This window comes from Thunnus albacares, chromosome 12 (genome assembly GCF_914725855.1).
Source record: "Thunnus albacares chromosome 12, fThuAlb1.1, whole genome shotgun sequence".
Taxonomy (NCBI): domain Eukaryota; kingdom Metazoa; phylum Chordata; class Actinopteri; order Scombriformes; family Scombridae; genus Thunnus; species Thunnus albacares.
Genome location: NC_058117.1, coordinates 7,961,359 through 7,982,350, shown reverse-complemented (window position 1 = coordinate 7,982,350; position 20,992 = coordinate 7,961,359). Strand labels below are relative to the sequence as shown.

At 41.7% G+C, this 20,992-nt stretch overlaps 1 protein-coding gene across 1 annotated transcript; it reads left to right on the top strand.

Moving 5' to 3' along the window:
* The first annotated feature begins 238 nt into the window (after positions 1–238).
* Positions 239–20,473, top strand: sugt1 (SGT1 homolog, MIS12 kinetochore complex assembly cochaperone). The gene is made up of 13 exons (XM_044368275.1): positions 239–404; positions 502–550; positions 1,316–1,406; positions 1,635–1,704; positions 2,217–2,287; positions 4,480–4,533; positions 5,837–5,865; positions 6,122–6,147; positions 6,513–6,609; positions 8,040–8,147; positions 16,973–17,063; positions 18,126–18,298; positions 19,629–20,473. The coding sequence occupies exons 1-13, from the start codon at positions 391–393 to the stop codon at positions 19,728–19,730; spliced, it is 975 nt and encodes a 324-aa protein (XP_044224210.1). The 5' UTR covers positions 239–390; the 3' UTR covers positions 19,731–20,473.
* The last annotated feature ends 519 nt before the right edge of the window (positions 20,474–20,992 follow it).

Sequence of the window (20,992 nt, the reverse complement as noted above, 5' to 3'; positions counted from 1 at the left end):
GAGATATAGCTATTACCACTACAGTAAGTAAATCAATACGTATTATTTACAAATACTAATCCTCCACCGGCCAAAATACACGGTTATTTTTGTTATTAGTGATATATTAAAAATGCAGTATTTCAGGAATAATTACCTTTTTTTGCATAAGTGTATTTTCATGTCGTAGCTGAGACTAACCGTCATCTTCGTGCAGAAAGCTGTGAGTGCAGGAGTCCTCCGGGCCGACAGGTGGTGCAGTGGCGGGGGGAGAGCAGGCTGCAGTCGGATGTTGACAGGCCTGCTGGTGGGCTGGAGCTGTTACTGTCACTGCTATCACGTTTCCAGTAGTCTCCACATCTAGAAGTTTCCTGCTAACGTTGACATATTGTCCACATCCGCAGCAAACCAATGGCAACCGAACGGCAAGTTAAACTAAACAAATCAATGTTCTTCTATCTTATATTTTCATGCATTTGTTCCTCTTGTAAGTTGACGGTTGGTCTCTCCTTTCGATTTTAGCCGTTTCCCTGATAGCTTCATTGATGAAGATCCACAGAAAGCTCTGGAGGTAAACATTAGCTCGCCATAAACAATTTACATTAGCGATTTTAACAATAACACATATCTGATGTCTGTTTCTTGTTATCGCATTAATCCTAAATGTTTTACCAACTGTTATAGAGAGGAAACTGAGTGGGGCGTCAGTGAGGCTAACGTTTCTGGTAGCTAGCTAACGTTAGCCAGGTTAGCTAACTTTGCAAGAAGAGCATCTTAACTTTGAGTAACTTTAACATCTCCAAGTCATGTGGGTTTTTATTGTGTTGTACTTGACCTTTATTAGAAGTAAAAAATTAATTATGGAGTTATTACTGGATAGTGTCGGCAGACTTTGTCGTTAACTAAGTTATCTATTGTAATGTTAGTTCTCAGAAGAATAACACAATTCAAGTCAGTAACAGGTGCCATATATTCAACAGTCATTCTAGTTTTGTTGACTTATAAGCATTTTAAACACACTTTACCTACCAGATAGCTATCCCACAGTTCATTTTGTGATCATGAACAGCCACCGCTGCAGTTCAAGCTAAACCTACTCATGCTACTCAGAATCACCACTTCAGCTGCTTTATTTACCAGATTTCATGAATAATACATCAACAGCACTTAAAACTGCTTGGTGGTGACAGCTGAAGTTTCACACAGAGGAGCCAACCACGCCAGCTTCAGTATCAGCATTTTGCCTCAATGTTGCTCTTCCTGCATTAACACATCTCTTCCTAAATCAGAGTAATAATATAAGCTGTGCATATAAAAGCCGTCTCTTTCTTTCTAGGCGCTGAATGAGGCCTTGCAAGGAGACTCCGACAACGCTGAGTGGTTTTGCCAGCGTGCCTATGCCCACATACTTCTCAAAAACTATGGCTGTAAGTCTGCATACAATATGTGTCTTGTCACCTTCTTTTTCAGGAGTGTGATATAGTATTTGGTAGCAAGAAACAAATGCCCCTATAATGCAGAACAGTGCATTTCCTGTAAGTTCCTTGAATTATAAATCTGTTATCAGCATGCATTCTCAATAGGAAATTGGAGTGGCAAGAGCAGCTGTGTTAATATATATGTATGGTAAACATAGTATCATCTTCTCTCCACAGGTGCCGCTAATGACGCTAAGAAAGCACAGCAGCTCCAACCCAGCCTTCCTCTTGCTTTCATGCGAACAGGGTGTGTATTGTGGCATGACGGTGGAAATGAAGGAATATTTTGATTCTGTAAATACAGTAGCTTCAGACGAGCTCATGTATTTGCTGCTATTAATGGAGCCAAATGACTGTGTTGTGTGGGAAAAAGCTGAAGTATGAATTAAATCAGTAAACATATTTTGTTTGATCATTCCTACGTCTACATGATAGTTTTTGCTTCTAAAGTTTTGAGTCATGTTAAGACCTTTGAATTCAAACAGTTTGTTGACAGAACCATCTGAATTTCAAAAAAAAAATGCTGACGATGAATGTCAATTTGCACGTTTTATAATAGAGTTCATAATGAAAAGTTACACCTATTTTTTTTTTCTCCAGACAGCCATAAAGTTTGTGTACAAAAAGTTTTAGTGACTTTGCTACTTTAACGAAATACATGATCCAAACTGTTATGTCACATGAGGTCACTTTTATTTGTCCAAGATGTTCTGATCTGTCAGTGGTGTGTTTTTTTTTTTTTTTCTTTCCTGACTGCAGAATAGCAGAGTATCACCTGAACCACTATGAGTCAGCACATGCAGCCTTCACTCAGGGACACCAAATGGACGGTGAGTACAGTCATTTGCCTCAAGTACAAACTTTCCATCATCCCACTCCCCACCGACTACTGTTCCCAGCAGTGCTCTGTCTGATTCACTCTACTCATTGAATACAAAGTGCTAAACTTGTCCTCATCTTTAGGGACAAAGTACAAGACGGTGCTAAATCCTAACGCGCTGATTTGTTATTAGGGCTGGACAATATGGACAATCATCATCAAAATATAGTTTAAAAAAAAAAAAAGAGAGAGAGAGGCAGTATAACTTGAAAGTTGTATTGAACCTAAAGCAGTAGGACTATACTGTGTGTGTGTGTGTGTGTGTGTGTGTGGGGTGGCTGTGACTCAGCAGGAAGAGTGGGTTATTCAATAATCACAGCGTTAGCAGTACGATTCCAGGCTCTTCCTGTTCACATGTACTGTATGTGTGTCCTTGAGCAAAAGACTCTCTGGCTCTCTGCCATCAGAGCGGGAGTGTATGTGTGTGTCAATGTGATGCAAATTGTAAAAGTGCTTTGGATAAAAGCGCCATATAAATGCCGTCCATGTGTCTTTCATTTATCACGTAATCTTTTCAGTTAGTCGGGCAGGTAAAGTAAGAGGTTGCCTGTTTTTGACGGCATATGAGTTCACGAACGTTAAGCATCAGTTTGTTTTTTAAACTGTGTTTATGCATAAATTAACTGTTCAAACGGTTTGTACGTATAAGTGTAAAAGTGTATCATTATCTTCCATGTTTGTTTTCACTTTGTTTTAATACAGTTTCAAAAAAACAACAACTTTCACATACCTTCATTCTTCTGACCTAAAACATACATTATAGCAGTATCGTCAGCCAATGAAAGAGTTAAGATTTATAACAGATTTATTTTCATCCCATCCCTTGTTTTTTACTTCCTGTCTTCTTCTTTTCAAAGGTTAACTCCAGCAGTTTGCCATTTTTATTTTTTTGTACACTTTTTCCAATGTCGGTTTTATCGGCATTTGTTTGGAAAGACTTCATTTATGTACATTACATAAAATAAAACATTGTGTACTAAACACTTACAAACAATGAACGGACGAGCAAGACAACATGAAGCAGATTATAAATACTTAAGTAAAGTCTTATCAAAATAATTATAAAAAGTTGCCGTATTGTGTAAAACTGTTTATTGTGTCTCAATCAGAATCACGTTTTGGAGTAGTTGCATCACATCCTTGTAGGGCTGAATTACTTGACGTCTTGCTTCATTTCCACTTGATTTTAGCTCATGTGCTAATGTTGTTACTAAAGATGAGAAGTTTCAACAGCTTCACATTTTCATTCTTCCTCAACACCAGCTGTGATTTTAAATCAGTAACTACTAGTGTTTGTGCAGTTCCAGATCACATTAGCGAGTGAAGCCAGTCATATAACCATGAGTTGTGAACAAAATGTCAATAATGTCTTTACCGTAGAGCCACAGTGTCTCCAACTCTGTCTATCAACCTAAAAAACATAAACAATGGAACACATGGATGCTCGCTCCATAAAGATATGTGTACATACACTATTGAATTAGTATTTTAAGCAGCTATACATTTGGCAGAAGGTGTGGCTGTGACAGCGTGGATGTCATCCAGGCATTATTTGACTTTAATGGATTTCATTAGAGAACAAGCTGTCACTATGTTCAAAAAGACATGAGTGTTGACCCCGTAGGGCTCTTGTTTGGCAGTCGTGACCCGAGTATCTTAATGCAGCAATTGATGAATTGTGGTCAGAATTACAGCAAATTGAAATAGTGTTTAAAAAAAAAAAAAAAAAAAACATAAATAAAATAAGCTCAGAGTCCAAAAATCACTAATACTATGTTTGTCAAAAGAGCTGTGAACCCCCTTTTTTTTTTTTTTTTTTTTTTGAAGTTAAATAAATTTAGCTTGTGAAATGCGTGTATCCATTGTGCTGCTGACATAACCTACAGTAATGTATTAAACATATTTTTACTTACCTGCTAGCTACGTGTGCCCATTTACTTTCAAGTAATTTCTCCTTTGGAATAAAACCTATTAAATTATTGCCCTCAGCCTTTGCTCTGGCACTTAGTCAAACCACTTTAGACTTCAGTAACACCTCACCGATGCCCTTAGCAGGTTTTTTATGACTTTGTACTGAAAAAGTTGTGAGCACCTCCTTTCTTTTTTTCTTTTTTTAAATTTTTTTTTTTGTGATTTTCACAGTTTCTGACAAATCGTTTGAGATCTGGATCATGCGGTGTGAGGAGATGATGAGGGGTGAGTAGCAAACTGCAACTTATATCATGTATGTATATTTATTCATGTTAGCCCAGTATTTAGAGCTCATTTTAGGTGTATTGGGATATGACATTTTTTTTGTTTTTTTGCCTTATGGCAGTTTTCGTTTAAAAAAGACCATTAGCAGTTACACTCTGACTCCTGTACACTGTTTTCTCCCCGCTATCAAACACGTAGCTAAATAGCACAGTCAGGGAGCTGATCAGCCTCTCTGATGAAACAAATTGAGCACGCACACATCCATGAATCTACAGTATGCGCTCACAGTCATGGAGTGTTTAGGCAGAGCTGCTTAGTCCAATAAAAGATGCATGCCATGTCTGCGGTGGTGTGTTTCTGTTTGCCGGTGATGCCGAGGCCCTCTGGATCATCTCAAGTAAACAAGTGCATGAGTTTTGACAAATGCGTTTCACACCCGCGTGCACACATACTCCCAGGAGCGGTATGATTCATCACAGTTAACGTTACTGATGTTTGAAAACCCCCGATGAGACCGAACTCCTTCATAAGCCTCACACACACACACACACACACACACACACACACACACACATACATGCGCACCAGGCTGTACAGTACATCACTCCTCCCCACCTGCCTCCCAAACTTTAAAATTCCCTACTTGTGTTTGCTCACGCTCATACTAGGAGTGTCAGTTGTTTCTTCTAGTGACAGTTTACAGTTTGCCACCAACCAACACACACACACACACACACACACATACACACATACAAAGGCGGCACCTGGTTATTCCGTCACATGTGGCGTGTATGCTTGTGTGAAAATACACAAATACAGACACACAGCCTTTTTTTTTTTTCTTTCACCCCCTAACAGCCCCCCTCCTCACCATTTCAAACACGACCTCATTAAGACAACATTAACACGCCTCCTATCATCGCATCTCATCTCTCTCCTCTCTCTTCATGCTCGCTCTCTCTGTAATGAAGTCAGTGAATAATGTATGATAGCACGCTGGTAAACGGTGATCAGGCTTGCTTGGGCTCACAGGGCTTTTAATGGGCGTGGATGGACCAGTAAACAAACTGGTGGCAAGGCTAGAGTGTGCGCGCGTGCGTGTGTGTGTGTGTATGGATGGGTGGGGGGTGGTGGTGGTGGGGCACGTCTGTCTGCCGTCACTGATGTATGGACATGTGCTCGCTAAGATATATAAGTTGTGTACTTCTAGCTATGATCCCTGAGAGAAGAGTTACAGTTTAAACGATATTTTAAACCTTTGCACCTGCCGCACACCCACGTTTTTCTTCTTCTCTCCCCGCAGAGACGACACAAAACGGCAGCGTCAACATGGTGAGTTTCTCTGCGCGGCCACCTGGGGGCATTGTTGCTCTCAGCATCAGTAGAGAGAATCAGCCTCATATACTGCTTCAAAGAAGGAAGCTTTATAAGGCTTCTTTTGTTACTGTCATGTGTGTGTGTGTGGTTTTTTTTGTTTTTTGTTGTTTTTTTTCTCAATTGTCTTTGTGTGCTTTTTGTTTCATCTCTGCTTTATCAACCACACCTTCCTCTCTAATTGTCATCCTGTCTCGGGGGCTGAATGACCCAGCAAACACCAGCAGTTCCACCTGTCAAGTAAGTGCATCAACATTCATACACCTTATCTAGGTGTCTTGGTTTTTATTTTAATTTGACTGTTATACCAGAATAATGTTATAACCAAACCTCAGTCCATTAAAATTCTATCTCCAAGTTAGTGATGATGATTATCAACTGTTTTTTTTTTTTTTTTGTTTTTTTTGATGTTCTGTATTACCTAAAGTTTTTCTATTCTTTCCTCTTAATTGTCAAAAATGGAAAAAGCCTTCTTATTCCACTTATTTTAATGTTATTCAGACTTCTTAATCAGTTGTGTGTGTGTGTGTGTGTGTGTGTGTGTGTGTGTGTGTGTGTGTGTGTGTGTGTGTGTGTGTGTGTGTGTGTGTGTGCGCTTTTTGCAGACATGACTGGTACCAAACAGAATCTCAAGTCATCATCACAGTCATGGCAAAAAACGTACCCAAGGATGGTGTGTGTGTCAACTTCATGGAAAAAGAGGTATAAACACACACTTAAGTGTAGTCTTGAAAAAGTTGAGCTTTGTGTGTGTGTGTGTGTGTGTGTGTGTGTGTGTGTGTGTGTGTGTGTGTGTGTGTGTGTGTGTGTGGAAGAGAGATGGGTTAGCTCTTGGGTGTTTCCTCAGGGGGGCCTATTAGATGGGTCTCATACACACACACACACACACTCACACACACTCCCCACGGACCCAACTATGCCTCCAGTGGTGCCTTGTTAACATTGCCCCCAAAGTACAGATCTAAGAACAATTTACCCTCCCCAGATTCTCCAACCTCCTAATTGTCTGTAGATAGAAGGTATAACTGATCTAGGATCAGCTGCAGAGCCCTCTAGGGACAACACTCTTTTCTTTCTCTTTTTCCTCTATTCCTCTCCGTCTCTCCACTTCTCTCTCTCTCTCTCTCTCTCCCTCTCTCGGAGGGGTAACTGCAGGGCACCCCAGGGAACGGCTTTGTCTTTCCTAATAGAATAACAAACTGAGTTTACCCCCATTTCACAAGAAATAGTTCACTCGCTCCGAATCACACAATCACTTGTTAAGCTCCCTCTGTGGTGAGAAGTACAGATAAGTTCATATATTTTTTACTAGGTCAGTATATACAAAAGAAATTAAAGATGAAAGGCGGAGGTTCCAGTTAATCTCCCTAGTGACTGAGTATGCAGCAGCTGTATACCTACAGACAGCGCAGGAATTCGACTGGAACTGAATATTAAGGCTTTTATAGTTTTAAGGAATTGCCCAAAAGCTACTCCAGCTAACTTTCGAAGCTTTTATCCCCGATGAACTACTTCTTGCATTCATTTAGTCCCTAAATCAAGAAAAGTCCACTTCACTTCAACAATTACAAGTCGAAGAAGTGATGTTACTGTACGTCGCTCCAAAAACGCTTCTTCTCTCTGCGACGGCGTGTGACGAGCGTGTGATGAGGAGCGCGAGGGTTTGGGACCCAGCCGAGCTCACGTCCCTCTAAACCAACAAGCCACCCACCCGGTCCCAGTGAGTGACAGGCTGTTAGGAGCTGTCTGACCCTCCTTCATCAGTGGTCACTCTGTGGCTGAAGGGGACAGCGCCAGGATACTCCTGGCCGTCACACCAGCCAGATCAGATGATTATTCCTGTGGACATGCTGACACCTTCACCCCCCCGCCTCCTCCTCCTCCTCTTCTTCTTACTCCTTAGCTTTTGTTTTCTGAAGACTGTTTACTAGATTCTGGATTTTGAATGCAGTTAACTTTGTGTGCATTGTTATATTTGTGTCTAATCCAACAAGAATTGTTTATAAATGTTATGAATGAATGATTTCACTATTTCATATTTGTTAGTTTTCCTAGTTGCTCACTGGATTATCAGTAAATCCGTGTAGAAGTGAGCGTATGAAGGCTAATGCTTGATATCTCTGTTTCTGTAGCTCTCTGCCACGATACGGCTGGCGTCAGGGGAGAACTATAACCTGCACCTCCATCTCATGCACCCCATCATCCCTCAACAGAGCAACTTCAAGATCCTCACCACCAAGGTATCACCGTCACCTCAAGTTTAGCCGGAGAAGCTTTTAAATCATCGGAGGAGTCTTAGGAAGAGAACTTTGATTTTAACGTTAGCAGCTATTTTACATATTTTATTTCTGTCATACATTTTCAATGATCGGGCATGTTTTGACAGGTTTCGCAGACATTTCAGCGAGACAGATGACATGCTCACGAAGCAGAAACAAACGGCGTCTGTCAGAAACGCAGGCTTTCAAAAGCACCAATTGTGTTAAATGGTCCATTGTGCACTAAAAGGTACATCAAAGCATTGTGATGTGTATTCTCTGGTGTTGGAGCTCAGGAGTTCAGAAGAAAAAAAAAAAAACTGCTGGTTTTTGCCCTCTCTGAGGTCACACTGACCAACGATGACAAACGCTGAGGCGAAAAAACTTTTCAGACGACGTCAAACTAAGCGGAGAATTTATTCATCAGTGTTTAAATGATAGATGTAGGACAGAAGATGAAGACTACATACAGGGTTTCCATTGGTTGTGTAGTTTCTAGAATATATCTGAATTGTCAGAGATGGGTTCCAGTCATCGGAAAATCAGGGAAAGTTGATACTTCCTCTGGTGGAGTCGTGGAATAAAAGGGAATTTTACAGTAAATCGTATCACCTGTTTCAGACATACAGTAGCTTGAGATTGTGGTTTTCAGAAGTTGGTTTTAAGATGTTTTTCTCCAGCGCGAGCCCAGCTTTAGTGGAAAATAAACTGTTTACCACTCAACAACTTTTCTCTGAGCTGAAAAACATCAACAAACAAGGAAGAAACAACATTTTTAGGTCATGGAAACACTCCAACTAAGTTTTTGAAAGTCTCGAACTTTACTAGGAATCGGTGAGAACGCTGTGTGTAGTCTCGTCGTTACGGGCGGCTATCGTTAGGATTTAATCGATACTGATGATTCTTATCCATACCAATATTTATTGATAATTTCATTGGTACTCTCCATGATTTGGTGCAAAAAATAAAGACAAATAAACAAGTTAAATTGTTTCCTGAGTTGCCTGAATATATCTAATGAGGGATGAAGCTGATCTTGTCTATAGGATTATTTAGGAACATAGATTAGTGTTTAAAACCGATGCTACTTGTGTCCTGAGTTAATAACTACACTTATTTTTAACAATAACAAGTGTTACCTTGACTTGACGAGGTGGAGACAGTCGCATTATTTATAGAATATTGTATTTATAAGTGTTTCACGAGGTTGCTGGTGTTACTCCCTTTATACGCAACTACCGTTTTACATATATTGCATTTAGCTGAGTTTTCATTAAATTTAGTTAAGTGAGCCCAATCCTCTGAGCGTGTTCAGCCGTGACTGGAGAGTCCAGATGTAAACACGCAGTTACGCAACGTCAAATATAATCGCCCGACGCCGGCAGCTTCGTCATCGTTAGGGGACGGTTAGGAATTTGAAAATGCCAGCTGTGTTAGAATGTATTAATGTTACATAAATACAGATAGGAGCACCGTTTGTCCAGATGTTTATCAATATTTCGGTACTGGCCAGTCAGGAACCAGTACCAATTTAGTACAGGATCCCGTCACTACTCACCATCCTAGTAGTCACTCTCAAGAATAAAAGAGAGACTATTAAACATGTCAGGGAACATTTTTGATGTCGTTATAAAGAAAATATGAGAAACGTGAGCACTTCTTTCCTGTATGCAGGTTTTACCAGAGAGCATGAAATGACATGTTTGTTTCTCTGTGTATTCAGGTTTTTATTGTCTTAATATTTGATCATTAATTAATTTGCTTATTCTGTATTTTTTTTTTTTTTTTAAAGACAGAGAATCAGATGTGAGATGACAACTACAAAAAGCAAAGGAGAGAACCTATGCTGATGCAGAGTTTAAGAAGCTCGCTGAAGCTGTGACTGATCATTACTCGCGTTACCGCGCTGAGATTAACATCTTAATCTCTTCAATAATTTAAAGCGGTATAAAGTACGCTGCCACTACCTATAATTCCTTAATGCTAGTAAAGCTCACTGTAGCAGGAGTAGAAATGAGAAAATCCACTCTCACCGTATATAGTCGGGCTCCCGTGGAGACGTCAGAACAGTTCATCTGAGCAGCTAACAGGAGATTCACACATATGCACAAATCCTCACTCCTACACACACATATACACACACCTCACACACATTTATTAGGACTGTACTCACCCAGATTTCCTCAGCACAGTTTAAGGTGATTATGGGCCTAATGAGTAGGAAGGGCACTTTTTTACTATAGACTAATTAGTGTGTATTATAGAGGATGTGGGCTAATGAGCGTGCTGGCTGAATGTGTGCTGATTCAGGGTTTAGACCACTTTGGGGTTTTAGTCTGCTGATCAAGAGGCGGGTTTTTGTTTTGATTGTTTTAGTTGTTGAGGGGGGGTGAATTTTTTTTAGGGCATTGATCAGTCCGGTCTTGTCGATACAGTCCAACGTAACGCTCTGCATCGCTTCTTTTTGGATTCTGTTTACGTCTAGAAACTGTTGGTGGCCGATGCGTGTAGATGCATGTTAAGCTGTATCTCGTTAGAAGTAACTCAACAACAAAATCAGTTCATTAGATTTTAAACTGCAGCTTGCAAAAGGGTAATCCTCACGTCACCTACTTGCTGTCACTTCACACAGGTGGTCAACACATATTTAATGCCTGTATACAATACTCGACATATTTGAGGCCAGATTTAATAAGAAAATGATGGTGAAATGTTTACTTTTTAACTGCATTTAAACTTCACATGAGGAAGAAAGTATTTTTCTCATAAAACTATAATATTAATACAATCTTTGGGACTAGTAATATTAATAATCCAATAAGACTGACAACCTTTATGGGAAATGGAAAAAGAGATGTGATAAGACACAAGATATACCACCTACACAGGGGGAGTGGAAACTAGATGGAATCGATACGACTGATGTCTCATTTGAATAGCGATGCAGTCAGATGCATTATATATTATGTATTAATAAGCATGATATAAATGCCTAGTCAAACAGAGTGCAGTCGCTGCCTGTTATTTTTACTATAGAAATATCAAGTTTTATGAACACAAGCCAGAGCTCCTCACCCCCCCGTTACAGATTAGTTCTAGATCTATATTTTGTAGGCTTATTTATTTATAAAGGGGTAAATCCAGCTGAATCCAGCTCTCTGCTTCATTTTGTGGTGCAACTACAAGAGATTTCTGTAAAATACAGGTAAAATCACATCACTTTTTCCCAACACGACCTTTCTTGTGGCTCATGTAAATTACATTGAAGCTAATGAAACAGACTTGTCGCAAATCACGTGACCTTAACAGAATATAAAATCAACTTGTGCTTACGTGTCTCCACCTGTTATTTATCTTATCCTAAATGTATCTGCAAAGAGAGTCTGCTACCCTATAAAACACTGCATGTAGACGAAGCAGGAAGTGTCGCAATAATCTGACCCTTTGACTGTTTTTAGGGTTATTAGAGCTGCAACGATTAGCCGATTAATTGATCGACAGAAAAATAATCAGCCACTTTTTTTGACAATTGATTGATCATTGCAGTCATTTTTAAAGCTACATTCTCAAGGTTCAGCCATCCATGAGGATTGGCTGGTTTTCTTAGTCTTATGTGAGAGTGAATTAATTATCTTTGGGGTGTTTTTGGACTATTGGTCTAACAAACCAGGCAATTTGAAGATTTGGATTTTAGGAAACCGGGACGGACGTCAATTTTTCAGATGTTTTATAGAACTAAGGATAACAACAGTGTACTTTTTTACATCACGTCCTGCCTCCTGCACCCCTCGACTAAACCAAACGTAGTTATTTCCTTCAGGTGAGAACGCATCTGACACAGACAATCTCTGCTTGTGTTCTACATGTGAGCAAAGGCAACTCCAGAAAACGTCTGGACCTGATTCTCATGTGAAAACAGCTTCAGATATGCTGCGGTGTTAACATAGAAAAAGTCCCAAAAAAGCCAAACCACAGAGCATCTGAGAGCAAAGATGATGTTTAACTTGGTTTATTTTACATCAAGGCCACAGAGAGAATGAAAAGGCAAAGGCAGAAAAAAAAAAAAAAAATGATGTTGAGGAATTTGATTAGTAGCATAACATAACCTGATGTCTATGTCATGCATTATATCCACTGGCTACACTGTGCTGGGTAGAGGCTGACCTGCACAGAAAACTGTCCCCCTCAAAAAAAAAAAAAAAAAAAAAACACACACTCACTCACTTTCTCTCTTTTCCATGGCAACAGCAGACACTGCATACCAGAGGTGCACGTGGGCTGCAGCTTAAACAAGGGCTCAGTCTTACAGAGACCACAGCTGAAGATGGTCTTACACTCATCTCTCTACAGTCTTTGTGGCTTTTTTTTTTTCTTTCCTCCTCGTTTGCTTCTTTATCTTTGCTTTGTCAATCTCTCCTTGCCCCTTCACACACACACACATATATATACACACACACACACACACACACACATCGTTTGTCTTTCTCCCTGTCTCACGCTCGTACAAACACACACACACACACACACACACCTACCTCTAGGATAACGAGAGCGAGTGTTCAAACTCACCTCCTCTCCCACAAAGCCCTGACTGTTCGCTGGTCCACCGGGCTCCTCGGGTACACATGGCCCCTACACACACACACACACACACACACACACACACACACGCCACCGAGCACTCTAAAACCCTCATTGCTAATTGCAGCATTACAAGATCCAAGACAGCATAAAAGCTCCTAACTCTTTTTTAAAAACTCTACAGGTGAAATGTGTGCACACGTGCGCGACAATGTGAGAGACCCCAACAAACTGAGCAGCTTTCTTGATGCGTGTCTCATTTAAATTTTTTGGAGCTGTTTCATTTTTTCTGAAGCCAAGGAGCCACTGGGGGGAAAAAAAAAACATTCAAATGAACAACAGCATCAGCAAATCAAGTTTCTCCAGATTGGCATGCATCCCTAATGAGCGTTTTTTTTAAAAAAAAAAGCAAAAAAAAAAAAAAAAAAAAAAAAAAAAGCATTGCCCTGGGAGCTGTTGATTCCCAACCAATGTCGGTCTGTCTGTCTCTGTAATAGGCTGCCCTGCACTTTTCGCTCCACAATGTTTACGCTTCATCTCCTCGCTGTCTTTAAAGACAACTTAGCAGGGGGAGGCTAAGCCAGGCATGGGTGTGCGTGTGCGTGCACACACACAAACACGCACACACACACACACACACACACACACAGAGGCTGAACAGTAATCTTTCAACACAATTGTGCCATTTGCACAAAGTATTTGCAGTGTTGTGTATGCGTGAGCATCGTCTGCAGCACATTATCGTCAGTGCGACCTCCTCCTGTCCTCCACCACGACAGACATTCCAACCGCAGGGGTCACCGCGACAACGGGGAGCCAATTACACACCAGTGTGTTTGATCAGAACGGACGGCTGATGTGCACACACACACACACACGCAGACATGCGCGCGTAAACACACTCAAACGCGACGTCGGACCCACACTCGCTTGTTCATTCAGTTCCAAACTCATCTCTTTTCGGCAAATAGCTAAAGTGGCGTCTCCCCTCTTTAATTTGCATGCCTGTCAACGTCTAAGAATGTTTATATTTATTTCATTTATGCGTCTTTTTAGTCGAGTTTGTTTTGAAATCCGCAGGGATCTGGAAAAGGAGGGAGAAACTGCTGGGTGAGGAGTCGTGGCGGGAAGAGGGGGGGGGGGTCGATGGTTACAAACACATGTGACAAGCGACACGGGACCCCTAGTGCCCCTCTGTAAATAGCATGTGTGTGTCAACATGTGTGTCTATGTGTGTGTGTGTGTGTGAGTGTGTAGTGTAGTATTGTATAGTCCAGGCCCTGGGGTCCTGGGTGGTGGCCCCTGTATGTGGCTCTGCTGTCACATCCCTTTACGAGCCACCGCTTCGCCTGTCACACACACACAGAAACGCACACAGAGAGACACACACACACACAGCACCCGGCCTGCCATGTCCCTTAAAAGCCAGGAAACACAGATGTGGCAGCAGATTAATGTTGTATGGCCCAGGAGCACGCATACAAGCGCACACACTTGGACACACGCAGAGCCCGCCACACTTTGCATCACAAAAACATTCAAGACAGTAAAGTGGCACCTGCAACACTGGCTGGTCATTTTCAGACGATAAGGTTTAATCAGCTCGGTCTACGATCTTTAGTCCTTTACTGCTCTCAGACTTTGATCACAAACAAATCAAATGAATACATAACATTCAGACAGGCTGTTGAGTTTCAGCTGTTCAAACTGAACTCTTAATATCAGAGTATGAAACTGCTCATCAATGGAGATAAACAAAAAAAAAATCTATACACAAGATGAAAAAAAGATCTAAAGAAGTTCAAAGTCATTTAATGAGTTACAGACATTGCTACAGAGGTGGGCTGAATATGCCAATTAGCAGCATTTGTCAGCTATGAGAACAGGTCATGCATATTAGCACTTTGACAGGTACTGAAGTTTTCAAAACAACATGAGACCTGTAACAGCTCAAAAGAGCATCAGCGCCGTGATCGCTGGCACATTTGTCAAAAAAAAAAAAAAAAACCCAGTGGTTTTAATAAACCCTGAGGAACAGTCTCAAAAATCAATGGAAACCACTTTATCGAACACAAACTGCTTCAAGAGGAACAACAGTCACAAGTTTAACCAATCAACAGTGTTTTAACAGCCTTCTGAATACTTTAACATTACTGCAGGTTTGTGCCGTGGTCATCAGTTTGAATAGTTTCAACTTTGTTTTTGAAAAAAATGTGTTTTCTCTCAGTTTGGTTCGGTGGGGGGGGTGTCTCTAAATTCTATGAGCTCACTAGTGGAGAAGAAGCCCGTCAGAGGCATGAGTCACAGCCTCAGCAAAGTCAAAACACTTAATGTAATATAATGAGGAACAAAACACAAAATTGACCTCAAAGTGAACTGATTTTAAAATGCCAGATGTATTATAGGGGCTGTACAACAGAGTTTTAAGCTTGATGATTTAATGTCTTATAACAAAATGCTCTTTGAAAGTCCTAGTTAAAGGTATACTGTGTAAGAATTAGCCATCTGATCCAAACACACACACACACTCCACCCCCATTATCACTCACTGAATATAGCACAAAGCTCACTGTTTACAGTGAATCTGTGCTCCGGCGTTGTCAAGATATCAAAATGTTACAGAGACATGAGAGCCAGCAGTAAATTACAAACAAGCTGCACAGATCAGAAAGCGGTTTCACCACGGAGAGAAGTTACAACATCACTCTAAGTAACAACTAAATATTTACACACATGCCTCTGGGGTAGATTTAAATCATAAAATGCCACAGAACTCACTAATGGCAGTTTTTCTGCCTCACAGCTTCATTTTTTTCATTAATTGCTGCTATTTTACAACACAGTAATCCAGTACAAACCTAATTTATTGATATCGATCCAGCTCACTATGATGTGCAACTCAGAGCAGTTGGTCAGATCAGCTGATACGAACAGCTGATGTCTCCCCAGCCAGCGTCCGAGCAGCAGCAGCAGCAGTCTTCCCTCGTTATAATTGAGCGAGCAGAATTTGAACTAATACACAACCTGATTGTACAGACAGACCGGCTCTGGCAACAAGTTACATTCTTTTGAAAGATGAATATGAAGTATTCGGTTGACCTGTATTTTCAGCAAAGAGCTTCTTTTTATAGTTTCACAGCCACTCGCAGGTGAGCCAACAAAGTTAATTTCGGACGCTGCACAGATGCCTCGCTGTGCACAAGGCCCTTTTTGGGGGGGTAGGGGTGGGGGGGGGGGGAGAAAGCGCTGACACATACCAAAGTGATCTATCTACCGCTGCTCGCACTAGCTCATCACCCCGGCAGAGAAGGTAGCAGCCATCACGCTCTTAACTTCCCTCAATCTGCTCCCCTCACTCAGGCTTCACTCCGCCAGTCAGCCCTCTCTGCCTCCTCATCTCTAACCTCGTCTACCTCTGGTTCCCTCTTCTCTTCTGGCACCCTCATAAATGAATCATCACATCGCCCAGCAGAGCAGAAATGTTCCTTAATTGCACCGACATAACCAGCGCTGCCTTTCACGTGCACACATCGCACGTATCAAACACACACGCACATGCCATTAATGGGTGGTGGTGGTGGTGGGGGGGGGGACACATATCGTAGCGTCGCAGCTTTGCGTGTCTCGCTGGTATGTGCCCTGTCAATGCAGCTCAGTGTTAAAAGCGTGTGTCCATGTCCTCTCTCCCCTCATTGTTTTCCTCCTCTCCCATGTTCTCCCGGTGTAATGATTTGGATCAGATGCTGCTGTGTGGAATTAGGATCCCTCCCCCCCTCCTCCTCCATCCCTCCCTCCCTCCCTCCCTCCCTCCCGCTCGCTCCGTCTCTCACACACTGGCCCTCTGGCTGACAGGCATCTCGTTAGTGCAGTATGTCTGTCAGTGAGGTTTGAGATTGAGCTGTGCCCCCGCATATCCCTGATGTCTCTCTCTCTCTCTCACACACACACACGCACACACATGCACACGCACACTCGTAGGCTGAGTCGACAGCAGCTCTGAACAGACAGTCTCTCTGGCCTCAATAATGATCTGATGTCCTGTACTTTTAAGACGTCACTCTAATGGAAGCGTTATTTTTGTCCCGCGCACCAAAGAAGACCATTTTGTTAAACATTGTTATCTCCCCTTGTTCCCTCTCGTTCTTTTCCTCCTCCTCCTCCTCCTCTCCCCCCACCTTCCTCCCCCTCCTCCCCCCCACCGTCTCGTCACCCCTCTCCTCTGTCAGGTGGAGATGAAGATGAAGAAGACAGATGCCATCAGATGGGAGAAGCTGGAGGGAGAAGGACAGGAGTCCAACATCAAACACTTCAATCCCAGTCAGTCCACAGCTCCTGCTCTCTCTCTCTCTCTCTCTCTCTCTCTCTCTCTCTCTCTCTCTCTCTCCAACTCTCCTGTATCTGCTCTCATCTCCCTAAACCTCCTCTTATTTCTCTCTTTCTTTCTCTCTCTCTCTCTCTCTCTCTCTGCAAAGATCAATATGAGCTCCAGTGTTTGTCTGTTCTTGCACTAAAATGAGAGTGGGCAGTCAAGCCCTGCTAGTCTTTCATTAGTCTGACGGTAAAAGTAGGCAGGAAAGAGAAAGGTATGACAGCGAAATATGACTCAGTATTTTAGCCCACACTTTCCCATTACTGACAGGATTAATTACTTATGTAAGTGTGTGTGTGTGTGTGTGTGTGGGGGGGGGGGGGTGGTGGTGGTGGTGGTGGAGGAGTAAAAGTGGGCAGCCAAACTATTCTTTCCACCAACAAGCTCAACCTCGAGGAGCGCCGTTACATTCGAACACAGTATTTGACATCTGATATTATGAGATCGCATTGCCGTATGTCCACACTTGGCCTGAATATGTCTGCCTGCCGCACGTCTGGGGCAGTATTTATGTAAATCTGTATCTGGATTACATTCATCGCTCCCCCCTCTTCATCTCTAGATGGGATTATATCCAGCGTATTGCATTCAGAAAATATAGAAGTCAAATCACAATGTGATCCCGCCGCATGCGAGTGGAACGACTCCGTAGCTAAATCAGATGTTTGTCTCGGTTTAACATGCCGTGTAAAAACATCCTCGGTGACCATTGTTTCTGAATGCAATGTGAATTACCCCATAATAACACCATGTAAATAAATTAAAAATGCCAGGAAGACATATATTTGATCATTCTCAATTTAAAAAAAACTGAACACTCGCACTGTTTCATAAAAGCGATCATCTATTAGTTTCACTTCTTTATGCTCCGCTTTATGTCTTGCCAAACGCCTCTGAGCTGATTCGAAAAAATCTCTCTCAAGCAAAGCTGCTCATGACTCGGTCTTAGTTGGAAACCGCACTGCGTTTTTTTTTTTTTTTTTAAACACTTTTGTCTCCTCCTTCATCAGATCTGTACCCAACGTCGTCTCACTACACCCGCAAATGGGACAAGATGGTGGTCGACATCAGCGAGGAGGAGAAGAACGAGAAGCTGGAAGGAGACGCGGCGCTCAACAAGCTCTTCCAGCAGATCTACAAGGACGGCTCGGACGAGGTCAAGCGAGCCATGAACAAGTCTTTTGTGAGTGTTGCGCTGAGGTGGCGTGTGGTTTTTTTGGGTCACTAATCAGTTAAGCCTTCTAAAAAACATTATTTGACCCCCGGACAAAAGCACGTGTCCCCCCCCCCCTCCATCATTAACATTAACTGTTTCATAACTTTTCATAAAGCTACTGTAGATAACAATATGTGTTCAATGTCATTCCCAGTAAATATGACTCTATAACATCTTATATTGACCCGACGTGAAGAGAAGCAGCTACTGTGTCTGAACCGTGATGTTTAAATGAAATCTAATAAACTTAACAGATAAATAATACGATCTATATCGTTGAAATTAAACAAGTACCCTGTGATTTCAATTTCACGCCTTTAGCCTGTGAGCACACTCGAGTCTCACAAACACAAATATGTGTCGAGTCCAACAGAAACGGTGTGCTGATGGCATTTTTCTAATGCTGCATTACTTTGATTCAACCATAAACGGAGCAGGCCACTGTTTACCGTGTGATATCTGTAGTCTTGTTGTGCAACACAGAACAAATGTTTGCATACATGAGTCACGTCTTGCCTGTTGAGATAATATAAACTGCTTTAAATCTGCTGGCCTTTACTTACTAACGGGGGTAAAATGCCCTCAGATACAATCCTTCAACACTTTCATAAATCAATTTCATTCTTAAATGAATTAAAAGAAATAAACAATGCGGATAAAGTGTCCCATTGTTGAACCTAATCGCCTCCCTAATCCAGGGGGATTAAACCAACAGGTTTAGTAATGAACTGCACAACAGCATTTTTTTTTGCTCAGTTCACAAATGAAATGTTTTCTTGATTCAAACATGAAGAATAAAGCTTGTTTCATTCATCTACACATAATTAAAAAGTCAAAAGAAAAGGAATGCAATACATTATCTCTATAATTAATGAACTTCCATCAGAGTGTAAAGTACGTGTGGATTAATGATTTTGGAGAAGCAGCATTCTGTTATTAAAGATATGACGTCATGATGCTTCTACACTTTAAAAAGAGTTTTCTGTCATTTCCGACACGCTGATGGTGTTTTCACATTCATTTCAAGTAATCATTCATTATTTAGTCTTTCTGTGTGTTACGAACTAACAAGAAAATGACAAAACTTGCTTACTAGTCAAAAATTCCACTATGATCATCAATACTAGTTTTTTTAATTGAGAGGGCAAGAAGATAATTGATTTAATTTTTGAATTTGAACTGAATAAAACCAGTAATGCTGTAGGCATTTTTAAGCAGAGAGAAGATGTTGCATAACTAGACTACTAATGAAATGACACTGCAGTGATTCCTCTCTCTGCCTCTCCTCCCTGTGCAGATGGAGTCAGGCGGTACGGTCCTGAGCACCAACTGGAAAGACGTGGGCAAGAGAAAAGTGGATGTGAGCCCACCGGACGACGTGGAGTTGAAGAAGTACTGAAGTACTGAACTACCCCCCCCTCTGTTTAACCTTACTGTTCTCTACCTTCGTTCATGCTGCTCTGCAGTCTCCATGGCCGTCCACCTCCTCCTCCTCCTCCTCCTCCTCCTCCCAGCCCCTCAGTTGTGTTGTTGCTCTGGTGTTTTCACTCCGCCTATAAGTGCAGAGAGCCACAGCGTTCCTACTATCACCACACCAAACCACACACACGGCCTGCTCTCTGCGATAGCTTAACCGCCAGATGGGGTCTCTCTTCATTTAAACACTCTGTTGAACAGATTGATTTGCATTATCTGATTTTTTTGTTTGTTTGTTTGTTTTGAAGGCCAATGGACTCGAAGGGGAACTGAGGTCTGGATTTAAAATGTGACTGATAGACCTGAAATGTTCTGATTCAACTTAAAAAACTTTCAAATCTGGTTTCCAATCATCCCTCTTCTCAACTCCTCTGTCTCTCCTGGTTTCCTGAAAATGCCTACAGCCTTTCTATTTGAGAGCCTTTTATGACTTCTATTTACAGCACTTGTATACAAATGTAAAGTTCTTAACAATAAGAATGAATTGAGATTGTTTCAATGATATCCATAAACGCATCTTATTCTTATTTTCTGTACACTCAGTAAAAACTCAGCAATACTCTGCAAACTGACTTGTCTGGAATCTGTATCTGCCAGTGGCTTAGCGCCGGTCGTTCCCTCAGTGTGATTCAAGCTTCAGTGTAAATAAAAGATTTGTTGTTTGGCTCAAAAAACTTTGTCTCGTGTTTTATGGTTTGTTGTTACTGGAAACTGTTTTTTGGGCAGGTTGGAAGGTCTTGGGAGGGATCCATCAGCCGCAAAAAACCAGCAGTATATTATGACAGGAAGCCATACTCATGTGATAATGTGCTGGAAGGGATGAAATGTGGCATTACTGATATGAGTGCAGGCAGTTCAGATATGGTTGACAGCTTGAGGATATGGTTTTACGTATCGCAGTTTGATTGGTATCAAGTCAGAGAGCCCGGAGTTGTTTGGCCAGGAGGTGAGGATGCTGCCTCCGAGGTGGAGTGGTGATTTGCAGTCGGGGAGATGCGGAAGAGCAGGTTCCTCCCCTGTTCTTCAGCCACATATATGCGGTAGCTGTAACTGTGAGGGGGCGTCCTGCCGAGGCAAGAGAGCATTAATATGGATCAGCCTCCTAAACCGCATCATCAAGCCTCTCACACTGAGTTAAGTGTTGAATTCATCACACATCGTTTCATCTCTCATGACGATCAAACG

Bases quoted from the DNA above. Each gene is read 5' to 3' on its own strand.
- sugt1 (XM_044368275.1), top strand. The intron at 8,148-16,972 runs GTATCACCGTCA...CTCCTCTGTCAG, and splicing joins TCAAGATCCTCACCACCAAG to GTGGAGATGAAGATGAAGAA. The intron at 17,064-18,125 runs GTCAGTCCACAG...CTCCTTCATCAG, and splicing joins CATCAAACACTTCAATCCCA to ATCTGTACCCAACGTCGTCT.